At 39.9% G+C, this 15,406-nt stretch overlaps 1 protein-coding gene across 1 annotated transcript in view; it reads right to left on the bottom strand.

Moving 5' to 3' along the window:
• The window catches only part of ZNG1A (Zn regulated GTPase metalloprotein activator 1A), a 31,835-nt gene extending 17,556 nt beyond the window's left edge, over positions 1-14,279 (bottom strand). The window contains 10 exon segments of the mRNA XM_075739646.1: positions 899-943; positions 2,042-2,128; positions 2,868-2,914; positions 7,313-7,350; positions 8,424-8,483; positions 10,396-10,487; positions 11,680-11,776; positions 12,647-12,733; positions 13,913-14,057; positions 14,170-14,279. Of these exon segments, the coding sequence (XP_075595761.1) occupies positions 899-943; positions 2,042-2,128; positions 2,868-2,914; positions 7,313-7,350; positions 8,424-8,483; positions 10,396-10,487; positions 11,680-11,776; positions 12,647-12,733; positions 13,913-14,024 (665 nt within the window). The 5' untranslated portion in view covers positions 14,025-14,057; positions 14,170-14,279.
• Positions 14,280-15,406: the final 1,127 nt, after the last annotated feature.

Genomic DNA, 15,406 nt, shown 5'->3' with positions numbered 1-15,406 from the left:
AGTCTGAAAGATAGACTATTCTCCTAATGTTCCTGGGAATACCATCTCCGTTTAGTTTCTTATTAAAGAAGAAATCTAAGGCAGAATTTCAATGAAAAAATGTTAAAAACAATACAATTACTTTTCCTTCTCATAAGCTTCCTTGTACTGCTTTCAAAGTCATTTCGTAGTAACAACTTATTTGCAGCAGGCATTATCAATGAGAAAAACCTTTAAGCTGACACAACAGACACAAAACATTATAGTGCACATGATCAATGATTAGCTCAGAGACAACTTGGCCTTGCAAGTTGCTTTTTAGTTACAAGATCCGGTTAGCGAGTTATGAGAAACTATGAATTTCTACCTTTAAAACTCCCCTAAAAATCTGCTACATTTTTTGACTATGCTGAAGCCAGTTAAACTACAGCTGTATCAGCATTTTTCAGGAACTTTCCAAATGCTATTACTCCATATATGGCAACATGACTAAAATGCAACTTTAATAATTAAAAGCCATATTCATATTAAACTTAGAACAAAATGCAAGTTTTGGGAAAAAAAATGCCCAAGCTTTTGTAAAATCCACATCTCATAAATAAGAAATATTTATGGTTATATTGCAAAGTCCAATAAAATCCACTGGCGATAAGCTCTGTAAACTAAGCTACATCTTAATAGTGATTTCTTTAAAAAACACTAGAATGGAAGATGTGAACAGTAACAGAAAAATATAAAAGAAAAATACATTTTTACTTCTTAAAAAAAATCCTTTATCTAGATCCTTATTAGTAAAATAATATTGAGTTAAATATTTCTAATTCAATACTTTCTTTCAAGCAAACTGATCTAATAGCATACTTAAATCTGTCACAAAAGAAGCAGGATCTGGTACCTAGTAATAGTGGCCATTTAATACCTTGATCTTTGTGTCTCTAGAATTTTAACAAGTCCATTTATTGATCTAAAACAAAATAGAAAAATCAGAAGTTAGATGCAAATGCAACCGTAATATATTGCTTGAACAAGTTAGCCATGGAAAGCAGCATGAGAAATAGCACCACAGCAACAACCCCAACTCTGTTATCAACTCATTGAACAAATCAACAGACATTCTGACAGGCTTTGTTTTTGTGACTTTTTCGTCTCCTAAGTAAGGTTTGAGAAACTTCACAAGTTCCGACAACAAAATACTACTAGTAAGAATACAGTTCTCCTACCCAAGGCCCCTCATGATACACCCTGCTGGGTCTAAACATTTTTTACTTTTAGAATTCAAACCACTAATAAAGTTGTAAAGTATTTTAAAAAAATAATGTTTCATTGATAGGACAAGGGGTAATGGGTTTAAGCTGAAGGAAGGTTGATTCAGATTAGATGTTAGAAAGAAGTTCTTTACTATGAGGGTGGTGAGACACTGGAACAGGTTGCCCAGAGAGGCTGTGGATGCCCCATCCCTGGAAGTGTTCAAGGCCAGGTTGGATGGGGCTTTGGGCAACCTGGTCTAGTGGCGGGTGTTCCTGCCCATGGCAGGGGGGTTGGAACTAGATGATCTTTAAGGTCCCTTCCAACCCAAACCATTCTATGATTCTATGATTTTGGTTATCATAGTATTTATAGAATATGGGGTATGTCTTTGATCACTAATTTGACTCAGACCATTGGTTCTTCCATATCCATGACAATTATTTGGGACTTCATACATCTTTGCATTTGCTAGTGAACTCGTATCTACAAGCAGATTTTCTTTCCCCTGATGCTAATTCTGAAAAATGGGAATAGCTGCCCAAAAATGTATGAGTGTGGACACTTCAAAGGCCTGTCCTTAGGAGGTAACATCAAATCTTAGCTAAATAGGGAAACTGCTAAGATTGTGTAAGCACATAAAATTATTGAAATGCCTTTAGAAAGGGGCAGTCCTCTTCCCTTCTGAGCTAACAATTTGTGTTAATGTATCATGAGAGCTAATTTCTGTATTAACAGCAAGAAGGAACTAGCTATGTTTTAATAGAAATGACCTTTGAGCCAGTACAGTATTACAGTTACATCAAAATTTTCATACCTGACAGATGTTCTGACTTTATTCAATTCTTCCCCTGAAACCAAATCTGTTTTATTGATGATTATAAGATCAGCTAATGCAACCTGCCTATGTATTGAGAAAAAAAGAAAAAGAAAAAAAAGACAACATGAACAAACAAATACTTTTTCTGTAAGGCAGAAACACCATCTCTCCCATAGCACCGAAAAAATAGCATGAGCATTGTTAGTACATAAAGGTAAGCATTAATCTAACTAGATCATCATGGAGTATGACTAAAGTACTATTGGCTTCTCCTTTAGGTGCTCTTCTGTGCCATAAGAGGAGTCTAGAAAGGCTTGCTAGTTTTTGTTTTGTTTTAAAAAAATGACATCTAATCCAAAGTGCTTGATGATTTATGAACTTTGCTAGCCCCTATTTCTCTTGCATGTAGAGTCATACTTGAAGCCTCTTTGCTTTATGAAGACTTCTATTGTTACAATTACCCTTAATCATTGTGGCTCCGCATCTAGCAAAAAAAAAAAAATTCCTCTATCTCCAGTTCTACTTTGAGAATCTGATAGATCCTAGCACATAATTCTTTCTTCCCCCTCAACACAAGAGGTTCCCCTTCACTTACATAAAATCCCATCCATCTTACAATATTTATTAGAAAAGTGAAATCCTGGCAAAAAGATCAAACGGAGCATGAAGTCACTTTCCTATTTTCTACCTCATTACACCAATCTACCTTGGTTTAAAAGCAAAGGAGAAGAAAAAAGTCTTATAAAAAAAAAAGAAGCCATTTCTAATGAACTTCTATACAGCGCAGTTCCTAACTGTGATAAATTAATTTATACATCCATACCGAGATGCTTCATTGACAAGACCTTCTGGCTTTTCTTCTGTCAAATGCTAGACAAAATTAAAACAACTGGATTAAGCATATTCAAATGACATTTAAATTCATTTGCAATTAAAGGAAGTCGAAACCAATTCAACTGAAATGTTTTTCAACACAGTATTGAGGAAGATGGCACGTACAATTTCTCTGTAAAATGACGATGGAAAAGTACATCTACCAATTCACCATTACATTATCTCTTTTACAAAAATTCTTCTCTTTTAATGAATTTTATAATTAGAATGCTAAAGAGTTGCAAAACTGTATTATATTACTTTTCAGATTTACAATGAAGTAAAAAAGTCACCATGACATACAGCAACCATGGAAAAACATATCTGAAAAAATGAAAGTACAGTAATTTTACAAATGAATGTGATGTAAGCTAACTGTTAAAGATGGGTTAGGCTGGCAGTACAGGATTTCATATAGATAACTGCATACTCCTTTTCTCTGAAAGATTTGACAAAATTCTACTTCTATAGTAAAATTCAGAGTTTGTACAAATCAATCACTACTCCTTGGCAAGTCTGCCCATGTTTGCGGTCTATTCACACTGTAACTGGGCAGAAGAGTCAGTCAGCACTGACAAAAGCAGCAGTTTCTGGTCATACTGCAGGAGTTTAGTATCATCTGTAGCTTTGTGCTCCACCTGTCTGCCCAAGCTAATGTCCTCACAGAAGAATTAGTGAAAGGGAAAAAAATGCCTGCATCTCAAGCAACAGCATGAAGTTTAGCAACATAAAGGCTTACTTAATGTAGGCAGAGCAACAGACTACACCAAAACAGCAAAGGTTCAGCTACAAGTTATTTTCTGCCCATTCTGCCATGGAGGCAGCAATCTTCAGGAAAGAAGAATCACAGACACCTGGAGCCAGTAAAACTTTAAATTGATGCTGCAGTATTAGTAAGAGCTCATCACTTACACCTGACATCTATGGGAAGATTACAGAGTCCTGTGCATTCCTTTATCAGCTCTAAATGTACCAGGAATATTATTTTTAAATTTCATTTTAAAGATACAGGAATACCAAATGAAAGTGGAATTAATTGTCATGGGAAATACAGAAATTAAAAAAACCTAGAAATCTATTTTTTCTTCAAGTGGAACTATCAAGCATCTAACATTATTTGACTTGAAAAACAAAAATAGATTATTGCATACTGTCAGTCTGTCACCTTTAAAAAAAACCAAACAACCCAGAACTGTTTCCTGATTATGCACAACCTAAGCAGACCATAACAACAGGATGACTGGGAGGGAACCCCTCTGACCTTTTCTTTGTAATCCTCTGTGTATTGATTCTATTGAATTAAATGTTGTCAGATTTGTTGCCCTGAAAATGACAATGCAGTAGTCCAGATGCCAAGTCCTGAAAGTAGAGAACTGTCACTTCAGGTTGTCCAACTGTTTGCCCTTGATTAAAAAAAATGAGTATTTCAGATTGCTGGGTGACAAATCCATTAGAGTGATAACCCATGATATCAATTACCACTTCAGTTTCAATTTGTCTGACTGGTCTGAGGGTACTATTTGTCACCTTTTCTTGTGATGGGTTGGTTCTTTGAAGCATGACACCCTTAAATTGCTGCCTATTATCTCATTGTCATTACCTGTATTGCTTTCAAAATTCTTTGAATCACAAGCAGCTGTTGAGGTCAAGCTTTGCAACCAGATGAATTGTACAAGTTAGCAAGACCTTTATATAAAGCAAAAGATGTTTACTTGGCATAAAACTGAGAAAGTCTGAAGTTTCTAATATTTGAGTGGAGGTCAGTGGTTTACATTATGTAATCAGTAAGCCTGTACAAGGGGTTTTTTGAGCTGTAAAAGTTAATAATAGATAGAAAAGCTGAACAGTTGAAAACATTTTTGTGTTGTTGACATATTACTTGAAAGCTTAGATATTTAAAAAAAATTTAAACAATAATAATTTACTGCTGCTGTGTGCAATGCAATAATATTTGATTCAAGTCAATAAATCAGCATTGCACGAAGAGAAAGATAAAGCGAACAAAATTTTTGCTAGTAGTAAAACACACCTAAATTAGTATGAGGGCACTGATCTGAAAAGGAGGCTGACTTAAGACATGCTGTGGTTTCTTGTGATAGCTGAGCTGATTTAAAAGTTGGTTCCTGCTTAAAAGGGCAAACCAGCTATCAGTCCCGTCCCCTGGTTCCTTCACCAACTCCCCTGCAAAAGTCCTTGCAAAACACAATGGCTCACCTTGCCAAACTGGCTTGCTATGGGGTTAGATTAGTTCCATCTTTCTGCAACACAAATTGACAAGAGCACAGAACTGTCCCCTTTTGGTAAATCAGCTATTAGATCAGCTCAGTTGAAACAAAAAACCCAAATAGTCCAAAGTAAATTCTTACAAAGGAGGGATTGCTTCCTTATTTTTCTTCAGTTCTCTCAGCTTTTTGCAGCCATTGTAAAATATAGAGATATTAAAAACACTTCCACAGCATGATGTGAATTTTATACCATGGAGGGATCCTTTCTTATGGTCACTTTTATTTTGAATCCTGCAAAATCAATACCTAATCAAAGTAGTCACTTCCTAAGTTATTAAGGCACAATTATTTTTATGATTAGAGATTACAAAAAAAGTTGACCTATTTGATTTAATCAGTTTCTGTTGTTATCCAACCTCATTGTTCTATTGGTCTGTTCTTACACTACACTTTATATCTATTACTCTAATACCTCCTCTTTTTGTCTGCCTCCGTGTAATGAAGTGATCTTTTAAACTGAAATGGTACCTAAACACCCGGCACTCTCATCTCTCCTCACCACAGCTGCCATTACATTAGCGTCTCTCCCAATTTGTGCCCTAACTCACTTGTTACCGCAGTGGTAACTGCGGTATCAGAGGTCTGTTCCTACTCCTCTCCTTCCCAGTAACATGGACCAATGACACTGTCAGACAAATTTCTCCACTGTTTTTACAGTGACCTAAATGCCTATTTGGAATACAACCAAGATTCCCGAATGAAGTGATAGAACTAGAAGGAATTGAGTATCTAGCAACCCGACAACTCTTAGGAGACATGCTGCTGTGTTGGTGTATTGGGTTTGTGTGGCAAGGGTTTGGCAGTGGCAGGGGGCCTACAGGGGTGGCTTCTGCAAGAAGCTGCTAGAAGCTTCCCCTGTGTCTGACAGAGCCAATGCCAGCTGGCTCCAAGATGGGCCCAGCGCTGGCCAAGGCCAAGCCCATCAGCACCTCTGTGATAACATATTTAAGAAGGGAAAAAAACAACTTAGGGGGAGCTTTTGCAGCCAGAGAGAGAAGATGTAAGAAACTCTGTAGACACCAAGGTCAGTGCAGAAGGAGGGGCAGGAGGTGCTCCAGGCACTGGAACAGAGATTCTCCTGCAGCCCCTGGAGAAGACCATGGCGAGGCAGGCTGTCCCCCTGCAGCCCATGGAGGAGGATGAGGGGGTGCAGAGATTCCACCTGCAGCCCATGGATGACCCCACGCCGGAGCAGGTGGAGGCACCTGAAGGAGGCTATGACCCTGTGGGAAGCCCACACTGGAGCAAGCTCCTAGCAGGACCTGTGGCCCCATGGAGAGAGGAGCCCACGCCAGAGCAGGTTTGCTGGCAGGACTTGGGACCCCGTGGGGGACCCATGCTGGAACAGTTTGCTCCTGAAGGTCTGCACCCTGTGGGAGAGACCCACACTGGAGCAGTTCACGAAGGACTGTAGCCTGTGGGAAGGACTCACGTTGGAGAAGTCTGTGGAGGACTCTCCCATGAAAGGCGACGCGCCATGCTGGTGCACAGGAAAAATGTGAGGACTCCTCCCCCTGAGGAGGAAGGAGCAGCAGAAACGACGTGTGATGAACTGACCGTAACCCCCACTCCCCGTCCCCCTCTGCCGCTGAGGGGGGAGGAGGTTGAAACCAGGAGTGAAGTTGAGCCCAGGAAGATGGGAGGGGTGAGCGGAGGTGTTTTAAGATTTGATTTTATTTCTTATTGTTCTACTCTGTTTTGCTTGGTAATAAATTAGATTAATTTTTCTTTAAGTTCAGTCTGGTTTGCCTGTGACAATAATTAGCGAGTGATCTCTCCCTGTTCTTATCTCAACTCACAAGCCTTTCGTTATACCTTTTTTCCCCTGTGTAGTGAAGGAGGGGGAGTGATAGAGTGGCTCTGGTGGGCACCTGGCCTCCAGACACGGTCAACCCACCACAGTTGGTAAGAATCTGAATTCCTATTAATATCAGTATTTTCTTGTTCCCATTCAAAATATAGAACTAATGTACCACAGCAACTGAAATACATCCTCACTCATTGTAAGAATTAAAGCTATTGTAAAAATGTAATTCATCTGCATGAACTTTATTGCAATAGCTGTTCTGATGTTGCAGTTTTACACCATGTAACAAATCCGGTAACTTACCCGCAATCCATGCTTTGCATCAACAACAGATACAATACCTAAAAGAGAACATTAAAAAGGAACAGAAATGTGCTGAAAGCAGCTAACAATTCAACAACTTGTAAACTTCCTGTACAACTAAAAGTAACAGTATCATCACATTTACAGTTGCTTATAATACTTTTGGTGCTTCCAGTGTATCTGAACATTAGACTTGTCACCTAATTATTTTCTTATTTGTTACTCATATCTGTGGTTAAAAAAAAAAAGTCTCCCAAACCAGGTGAGAGAAATTCTTACAACGTATATGCCTCTCCTCCTTCTTCCATAACAGTAAATTGGCAGAGGTACACTTTTACAGTTTATCAAAACAAATTAAGAGGACTGACTGAGGTATGCAGCTATTTTGATTTTAAGTGACCAGAAATCTGCAATCCTCTGGCAGAAACTTATAATGCTGTTTCCTATTCAACTGAATGTCTCCCTGGCTAGATGGGTATTTCAGAGACTGACCAAAGCATCAGTAGGATATCTTTTTAAGGCAAAAAGTAAGGTTTTTTCCTACATTTAAAAAAAAAAAAAATCAACGTTCAACATGGTCTTTAACAACATATAGTGATGATTTAATACTAAACTCGGATTTTTTTTATTGGAACACAGCAAATAGTAGAGCTAACAAGAGTACAATAAGCAAAGAAGGCAGAAAACAAAAGGCAGGAGAGTCCACATGTTGACAAGTTAAGAGATTAGAGGAAAAAAGGAAACCATTTTGGAAATACTACACTGGCGCAAAAAAAAAAAGCTGTAATATTACTCCTAAATAATGTTTTATAATATCTAACTAGTGAGGTTCCCCCCCCACTTACATCACAATCAACATCTCTCCATATCTGATCCCTTAGCAAAGCATTACACAACTTTTGTTAGATTTAGTAAACTGAAACAGCTCACCAGGTAGATATACAAGCATCAGAATAAGCAAGTGGATCTCTGCGGTCAAATTTGGTTCTGTGAGAACCAAGATCATGTATTTCAAACATTTTCTGAACCTTTCGTTAAAGGATAAGGATACATTACACTAAGTCAAGATATGCAATGCTAGTAAGTTGGAAAACAAGCTTGCACTTCTTACCATCAAGATAGATGTCACTTCCCAGCTCAGCATCAACCCAGAACATGGAGGCCACAGCTCCTAAGAAGTGCAGTACATTTAGTTGCAAAATTGACATTTTCCAGTAAACTTTCAATATTCACACATTTCACAGAAAAACTCTATCTGTAGTGCTCCTCTCTTCCAAACTCAGAAACCATCAAAGATGTCAAACACCCAACCACACATTTGACCTAATTGTATTTGTGTGCATATCAACAGCTATAACTACAAAAAAGTGTTCAAAATCTCACCATTCCAGATACATGTAAATTCTCTACATTACCTTTACTCCGTAATATTAACTGTCATTACTATACTCCAAGGCTCCCTCATTTCTAAAAAATTCTCTACTCCCCCTGTTCACCTTTCAGCCACTGTTTCTAGGTCATGGCACACACACACACACAAAAAAAAAAGGAGATAAAACAGTTAAATAAAAATTAAATTGGGACATTTGGGAGAAATCAGCTCCCTCCTAGGGCCCTTCTCTTCTTCACTGGCTTCTATAAATGCTCCTATGCAGTTTCTTACGTCATAAATCAACAGGATGAAGAAAGTCAAGAATAACTGGATATAGAAAATAATGTTTTCCTTAATTATCTCAGGTCTGCACAAAAAAGCTTCTGGCTTTAGGTAATTTTAACAGCTCGGATCACATTATATCAAGGACTTGGAATCTGTGACTTGATACCTGTGTACTACACATGGCCTATGAATATGCTACTTCTGTTTTCTGCTAAAATGGCCCTGTAAACAGATTATAGCAACTGTAAGATATGCTGTATATTTATTTAAGAAATATATAATCATAATTTGTTATGAAATTAACAAATTTAAGATATATCAGTGCCACAATACAAAGGACAGGAGGAGCTGACAGCAACAACAGTACTTCTTTTTTTCATTTATCAGATCCTTAGTTACTGGCAGGCTGTCTAAGACTATTAAGCACATCAGAAGAAAAAAAATAAATCAGAAACTAAACTCATTCTAACATGTAAAACTGTCCACCTGAAGTGACAAGATGCAGTCCTCCAAACATCACCCTGTATCAACTCCAAACACCTGTCAGTTGTTCACAGTGCTTATTCATGCAAGATATAGCAAGGGTCACAACATCTAATGGTTTTCTGGTATCTATTGATTTTTTTTTCCAAAAAGCTTAATAGTTTTCCAATTTGACTCAAATAGAATTCGTGTGTAACAGAGGCCAAATCAATGTCCTTTCTTTTGAAGAAAATTACTTTACCATGACAACTATTTAGCTTTGAGCTAGAAAGCATTAGTCTCCTAAATGGGAAACTGAACTTCTGTTAAGAATTTCCTTGGCTCTCAATCAACGACACATTTTTATTTGAGATGGTTCAGAGAAAATTGATTTAGACAGCTATTACTAACATGAGCTCAAGTTTAAACACTTGTTTACAAAAATATCACTAAAGAGCACATAAGGAATTTGGAAGATCTATTATTGTTCTGTACATATCAGAAGAATGTATTAGTCTGTTTCACGGAGTATTTTATGGCTTCGCAAAATATAAGGCCTATCACAATCAATGTAACAACACATCAGATGCTAATAATTTATACTTCAGAAGCAGCAATATAGAACAGCAAAAGCCTACTGAAAACTAGTAGTTTCAGAGTGTGCTTCTCTTCTCCAAGCCCAGTGTTTTATCTTGATAGAAATACATTTTAACAGAACTTGTGTTAAGCTTTAGAGTCAATTTAGAGCAAGTTCAAAAAAACACCTGACCAAACAACCCCACCCACAACCCTGCTTCTGCACCTTATCCAACTCAGTTTTAGTCAATATAGCAATCAAAGCATGTGCCTGACAACTCACCACTTTGTAATACATTTTGCACAGTGAACTGATGAGTGAGCAAATAAGCACTTCATAAAAAGAGGATTTAATTACCACAGTTATGAAAACCATAATGTGAACTACCTGGATCTGCCAAACCAGTTGTTTCTAACAATATGTAGTCAAATTTTCCTTTCCTTTGCATCAGGTTCTCAATAGCCTTTACACCATTGTCCCTGCAGGAAGAAATAAGTAAACCTGAGAACAGAGGAAACAAGCTAAAACACGTACAAACATGTATCTTCTGATGCGGAACACAGTGTCAGTACCATCAGAGAAAAGGCCTGAGTCAGGACTTACAGTCTACAACGAATATTCAATCTGCTGCTCTAATATTAGGCCAGTTGTAGTTTTCTGTTTCACTTTAGTCTGAAAATAGTATTTGCCTACTCCTAACAGGCATAATAAAGGTGATATTTAAATGAAGATTTGTTTTCAAACACTTAAAACCCTGTAGTTTGTGTAAACATGTAACTATTTGGTTTGGCAGCTGAGGTTACAAAGAGAAAGGGGGTATGTGAAGGGGGGCTGGGGGAACTGAATCATGTTCTCCTGCTTTTCCACATCAAAATTAAGCAAAATTAAGATGTGTTATTTACTTAAATCTCAGCTGATGAAGTCAGTCTGAAGCAGAACCGTATGGCATTTTATATACGAAACCAACATATAAAACATAGCTGCGATGGCAGAATTCCTTACATCCCAGTAGAACACAATGCAATTGGATCTTCTGTTTTCCACTTACTACCCAAATTTAAGGCACAGGCCCAGTTCTTCCAAATTTTCAGTACAAGCAGACCATCACCTTTATTACAAACTTAGCACAAACAATCCAGCATTCAAACAGGGGAAAAGCATGTCAAAGAAACAAATATACACTCCTTTTTGACATCATCATCAGCTTACAGTTTGGAATATTGTTTCATTAAATCACCAAAAGGCTCTCCCTCCACCCCTTCTGAGGTATACAATATTAAAGTATTAACCAATATACACAGAAAGAAACACAGAGTATTTAATGTGGAAATTGGGAAACTTGAGTGCTAGTTCCAGCCTCCCTGAATCTTTAGCTCTCTATATGAAAGCATATCATACTAACAGAAGAGGGAGAGCTCCTTACCCTACAGTACCCCAGCAGTGTGTAAGTTGGTATTTAGATTATTTTTCTGAAAAACACAAAGTCCAAATCCAGTAAGGCAGCAAAAGGAAATGAATTTCTGTCTCCCAAATTCCAATTTTGTTTTATCTGACAAAAAAAGTCACAATCAATACTACTATCAGTTTTAGGACTCAAATCCTGGATGTCTTCTCCTTTCCTCCATTCTCCCAAAACCCAGTGTAAGAACTTGTACAATAGCCCTTCCTTACTTTACTGAACAGCACAGGCAGCCGTTTCTGAGCTCCAGCCATTCTTCATACAGTTCTCCCCCTTGGCTGATTGCCAGGGATTTCTCCAAGGCACTTCCTGGAAATATAAGTAGTACTATAATTTTAATCTTCAAATTTGAATGACAACGCCTGCAAAAGAGACATGAAAGATTCAAGTTGCTACACATTTTTACTCTTGGATTGTGGTGGGTTTTTTTTCCTGAGACCATCTTTCTGACATGTTCTTCAGAAATTAGTATTTTCCATTTTATGAGAAATTGAAAATTCAAAGTCAAGGTCATTCTACAAAGACCAAAACTCAGAGGATGAAAGCACAGCAAAAGTGCCACAAACTTTCCTAAAAGAAAAGGAAGTCAGCTTCTACCTCCATATCAAATATCTGTACATTTTATTTTAGGCTCCATGACTAGAAAAGGGACATTCATCTTTGTTGACGAAAACAAAACAAAAAACCCCACCAATGCAGTACAAACCGTAAGCAGTGCTGATTATGGTATGGATATAAAGTTATAGCCATAACAGTTTAAAATCCTGAGAAGGAAAACAAAGAACCACAAACATCAAGCACACATCTCCCCATTTTCTTGGTGTAGGTCAATTTGTGATCTGTAAGTGGATGAGGGGAAAGGAAAGAAAATATTGTCTACCAACACATAATTTTAATTTCCATTTGCTTGAAACCAAGTAGGATAAACAGCGGTATAGAACTTCCAACAGGGTAACATATCCATTTACTTGACTCTGAGGGACTGAATTTATGTACAAAACAGAATAAAGTATAGCATTGTTTTATGAATACCAGCCAACAGATGTTTTGCCCTTCTGAAGACTATGAGGTATGTCAATAATCTCAGTAACGGATTTAAAACTGCCATATTCTTGATTTCCAGAAATTTTACGTATTTGTCATTTTACAATTAAAAAATATTTCTGCAGGTTTACATACCTTCTCCAAATTCATTCAGAATAACTGCTATTCTTTTATTATGCTGTTCTGTCAGTATGTAATTTAGAAGAGTTGTTTTTCCAGCTCCTAAAACACAGACCATATTTCTAGTAAAATGTAAAACAAAAAAAAGCTTAAATTTTCATAGAAGCAGCAAATACTATTGTGTACATGCAAATCTGATCTCTTCTGAATTATGAGTTTTCATTCTTGTATTGTGCATTCTATTACAACACTGTAAAAATTAATTTGTAGAGATATTTGACCCCATGGAACTATCAGCACATTAAATCTCAGCTTTAAAAGACCCATAGTTTTCCATTAACTAAGTGCTGTGCTTGATAAACTTGTAAGTTCCCTACCAGCTGGGCAGTCTTTTCCTAGAAAACTCATTTTTATGTTTCTCTTACCAAAAGGAGCACTTATTTTTCTCCCTCTCCCTGCCGTTTCTGACCAGCTCTTTTGCCATCAGTAATCACTGATGTGCTACTGCCATTAGATGAGGCATTGTTATGCAAGGTGTTAACAACTTCTGTAATACCACATTACCAACAGTTTCATCCCATGCATACGACCACAACTGAGGGAATTTGGTAAAACAACTTTCCTTCCCTGCCGTTAGGGTTTTTTGAGAGTATGATGCAGTACAATGCTATAACTTTTAGAAAAGTGTTGGTGATCCTAAATTTCACCTCATCTTTACTGTATATAACTATATTCGAAGCTCCAAATAATTGTGTTAGTTAGTTAGAGAGGGAAGCCAAACCTCACATTTCTAAAACTGCAAAAGTGAGGCAAATACGTTACAGTATTCCGGCACTCAGTGGCAGAAAGAGATTTGTCAAACACGACCAGAACAAATCGGTCCCTGAAAACGGGCTGGTAAAAGCAGCAACTGGAGGTTGTACAGCTGTGCAAAATCGCTCTGCAAACCTAACTGGAAGGGCACTTCGCAGGAGCGGTACGAGGACACCGCGCTGCATGCGGAGCGCTCAGGACGCCTTTCTGCTACGCTACCAGGCTCTCGCTCAGTCACCCAACCCGTGGGCACGGAGGCTGCGCCCAGACCCGCCGGGCCGCTCCTCCGCCCGCCTGGCCGTGTGCGGGCCGCCCTGCGGCCCAGCGCCCCGCCGCAGCCCGGCCTCGCACTGGGAGGTTTCCCGACGCCGCCCAACGGAAGCCCGCAGGCCTGCTGCACGGCTCTTCCCAGCGCCGGGAAGCGCGGCACCGCCGCTGGCGCGGAAGCAGGAGCAGGCCGCTCCTCACCTAAGTAGCCCGTGATGATCGTCACGGGGATCTTCCTGCCGGGGCCGGACTCGGTCTCCTCCGCGCCGCCGGCGCCTATCGGCACCAGGTCGGGGCAGTCTTCGTCCTCCATGAGAGCGCGGGCCCCTGCAGCTCGGCGCCGCCGCTAGGGAAGAGGGAGAGACACACGGCAGGCGATGCAGCGGTGCCAGCCGGGGAGGGCTCTCTCTCCCCTCGGCCGCATTCTCGCGCTGCCTCTCCGACCGCCGACGGCTTACCCGAGTCCCTACGGCCGCGCGCCAGCCGCCGCTCACCTGCGCGCGCCTGACGTCGCACCCACCCGACGTCACACAGCCGACGCCGCAGAGCCGCCGGACGGCGGTGCTTCGGGCGCACCGCGGGCATGCGCCACGGCACCGCAGCACCGCCCCTTAGCGCGTGCGCCTCGACCCTCACGGCGGCCTCCCGCCGGGTTCTGCCGCGCAGGCGCAGCAGGCGGGAGGAGGCGGGGCGGGGGGCGTGGCCGAGCTGTGGTGGGGCCTCGCTGAGGTGCTGGAGGGGCGGTGGTGGGTGGTGCCGCCCGGGCTGGCTGGCCGTTAGTCGGCCATTAACGGCCGGTGGCTGGGCGGCCTGAGGTGAGTGTTAGTGGCGGCACGCCTCCCGTCCGACACGGCTCCAGGGGGCTGGGTTGTGCCGTCCGCTGGGCCGCCTCAGCCCGGTCTCAGGAAAAGAAGTGTCTGTTCTGACCCACGGGGAACGCTGAAGACGTCCCGGTCTGGTCAGCAAACCTTGTGCAGGGTGGATGTGCTTTCATAATCAAATAAAGTTAAGCTGCAAATTGGGATGTTAGCTTCCCCTGTTTTCCATCAGATGCCGTGAGGACGTGTTTATCTGTATAAGACATATGTATGGTTAATTTTAACAGTGTTGTGAACTCCCTAGCTTTTTGTGGACCGTAGGTTCAGCAGTTGGTAATACGTCTTCCATTTCTTCACGTCAAAAGGAGGAAATGTAATTGTGTTGGCAAAGATATGGAGAAGAGGTTTGCCTGACGCAAACTTCTCAAAATCCGGGTGTGGTTCTCTGCTCTCAACATAAGGTCTATTAACACAGGTTTGAGTACAGACTGATAAAGTATGTTGGGCTTCATCTTGTTTATATGCTTGTTGGTTTGTATGGCAATAAATAGACGTAGTATTTATCCTTGAATCTTGTTATACTTGTGTAGGTTAAAACATTCCTTTAATACGAATGATATTTGATGATACTGCACTGTAAATTGTTTGCTTTTGCTTTAGTCATTCTAAGCATGTGAAAGTCCAGTGTAAAAATATGATAAAATAACTTATATAATCCATTAATTCAGCTGGTCCGTGGAGATGCAACCATATTTACTCCAGCAGAAGTACTTACAGACACATGATTGTCCAGATAATAAGTTCAAAAGCAAATTATTAAAATCTTGATTTTTGAGAGAAGTTTGGGGTTTTGCTTTCCTTGTAGTTAAAATCTTCT

This window comes from Balearica regulorum, chromosome Z (assembly GCF_011004875.1).
Source record: "Balearica regulorum gibbericeps isolate bBalReg1 chromosome Z, bBalReg1.pri, whole genome shotgun sequence".
Lineage (NCBI taxonomy): Eukaryota > Metazoa > Chordata > Aves > Gruiformes > Gruidae > Balearica > Balearica regulorum.
The sequence above is the reverse complement of the archived record's forward strand: the minus strand, read 5'-3'. Positions and strand labels throughout refer to the sequence as shown.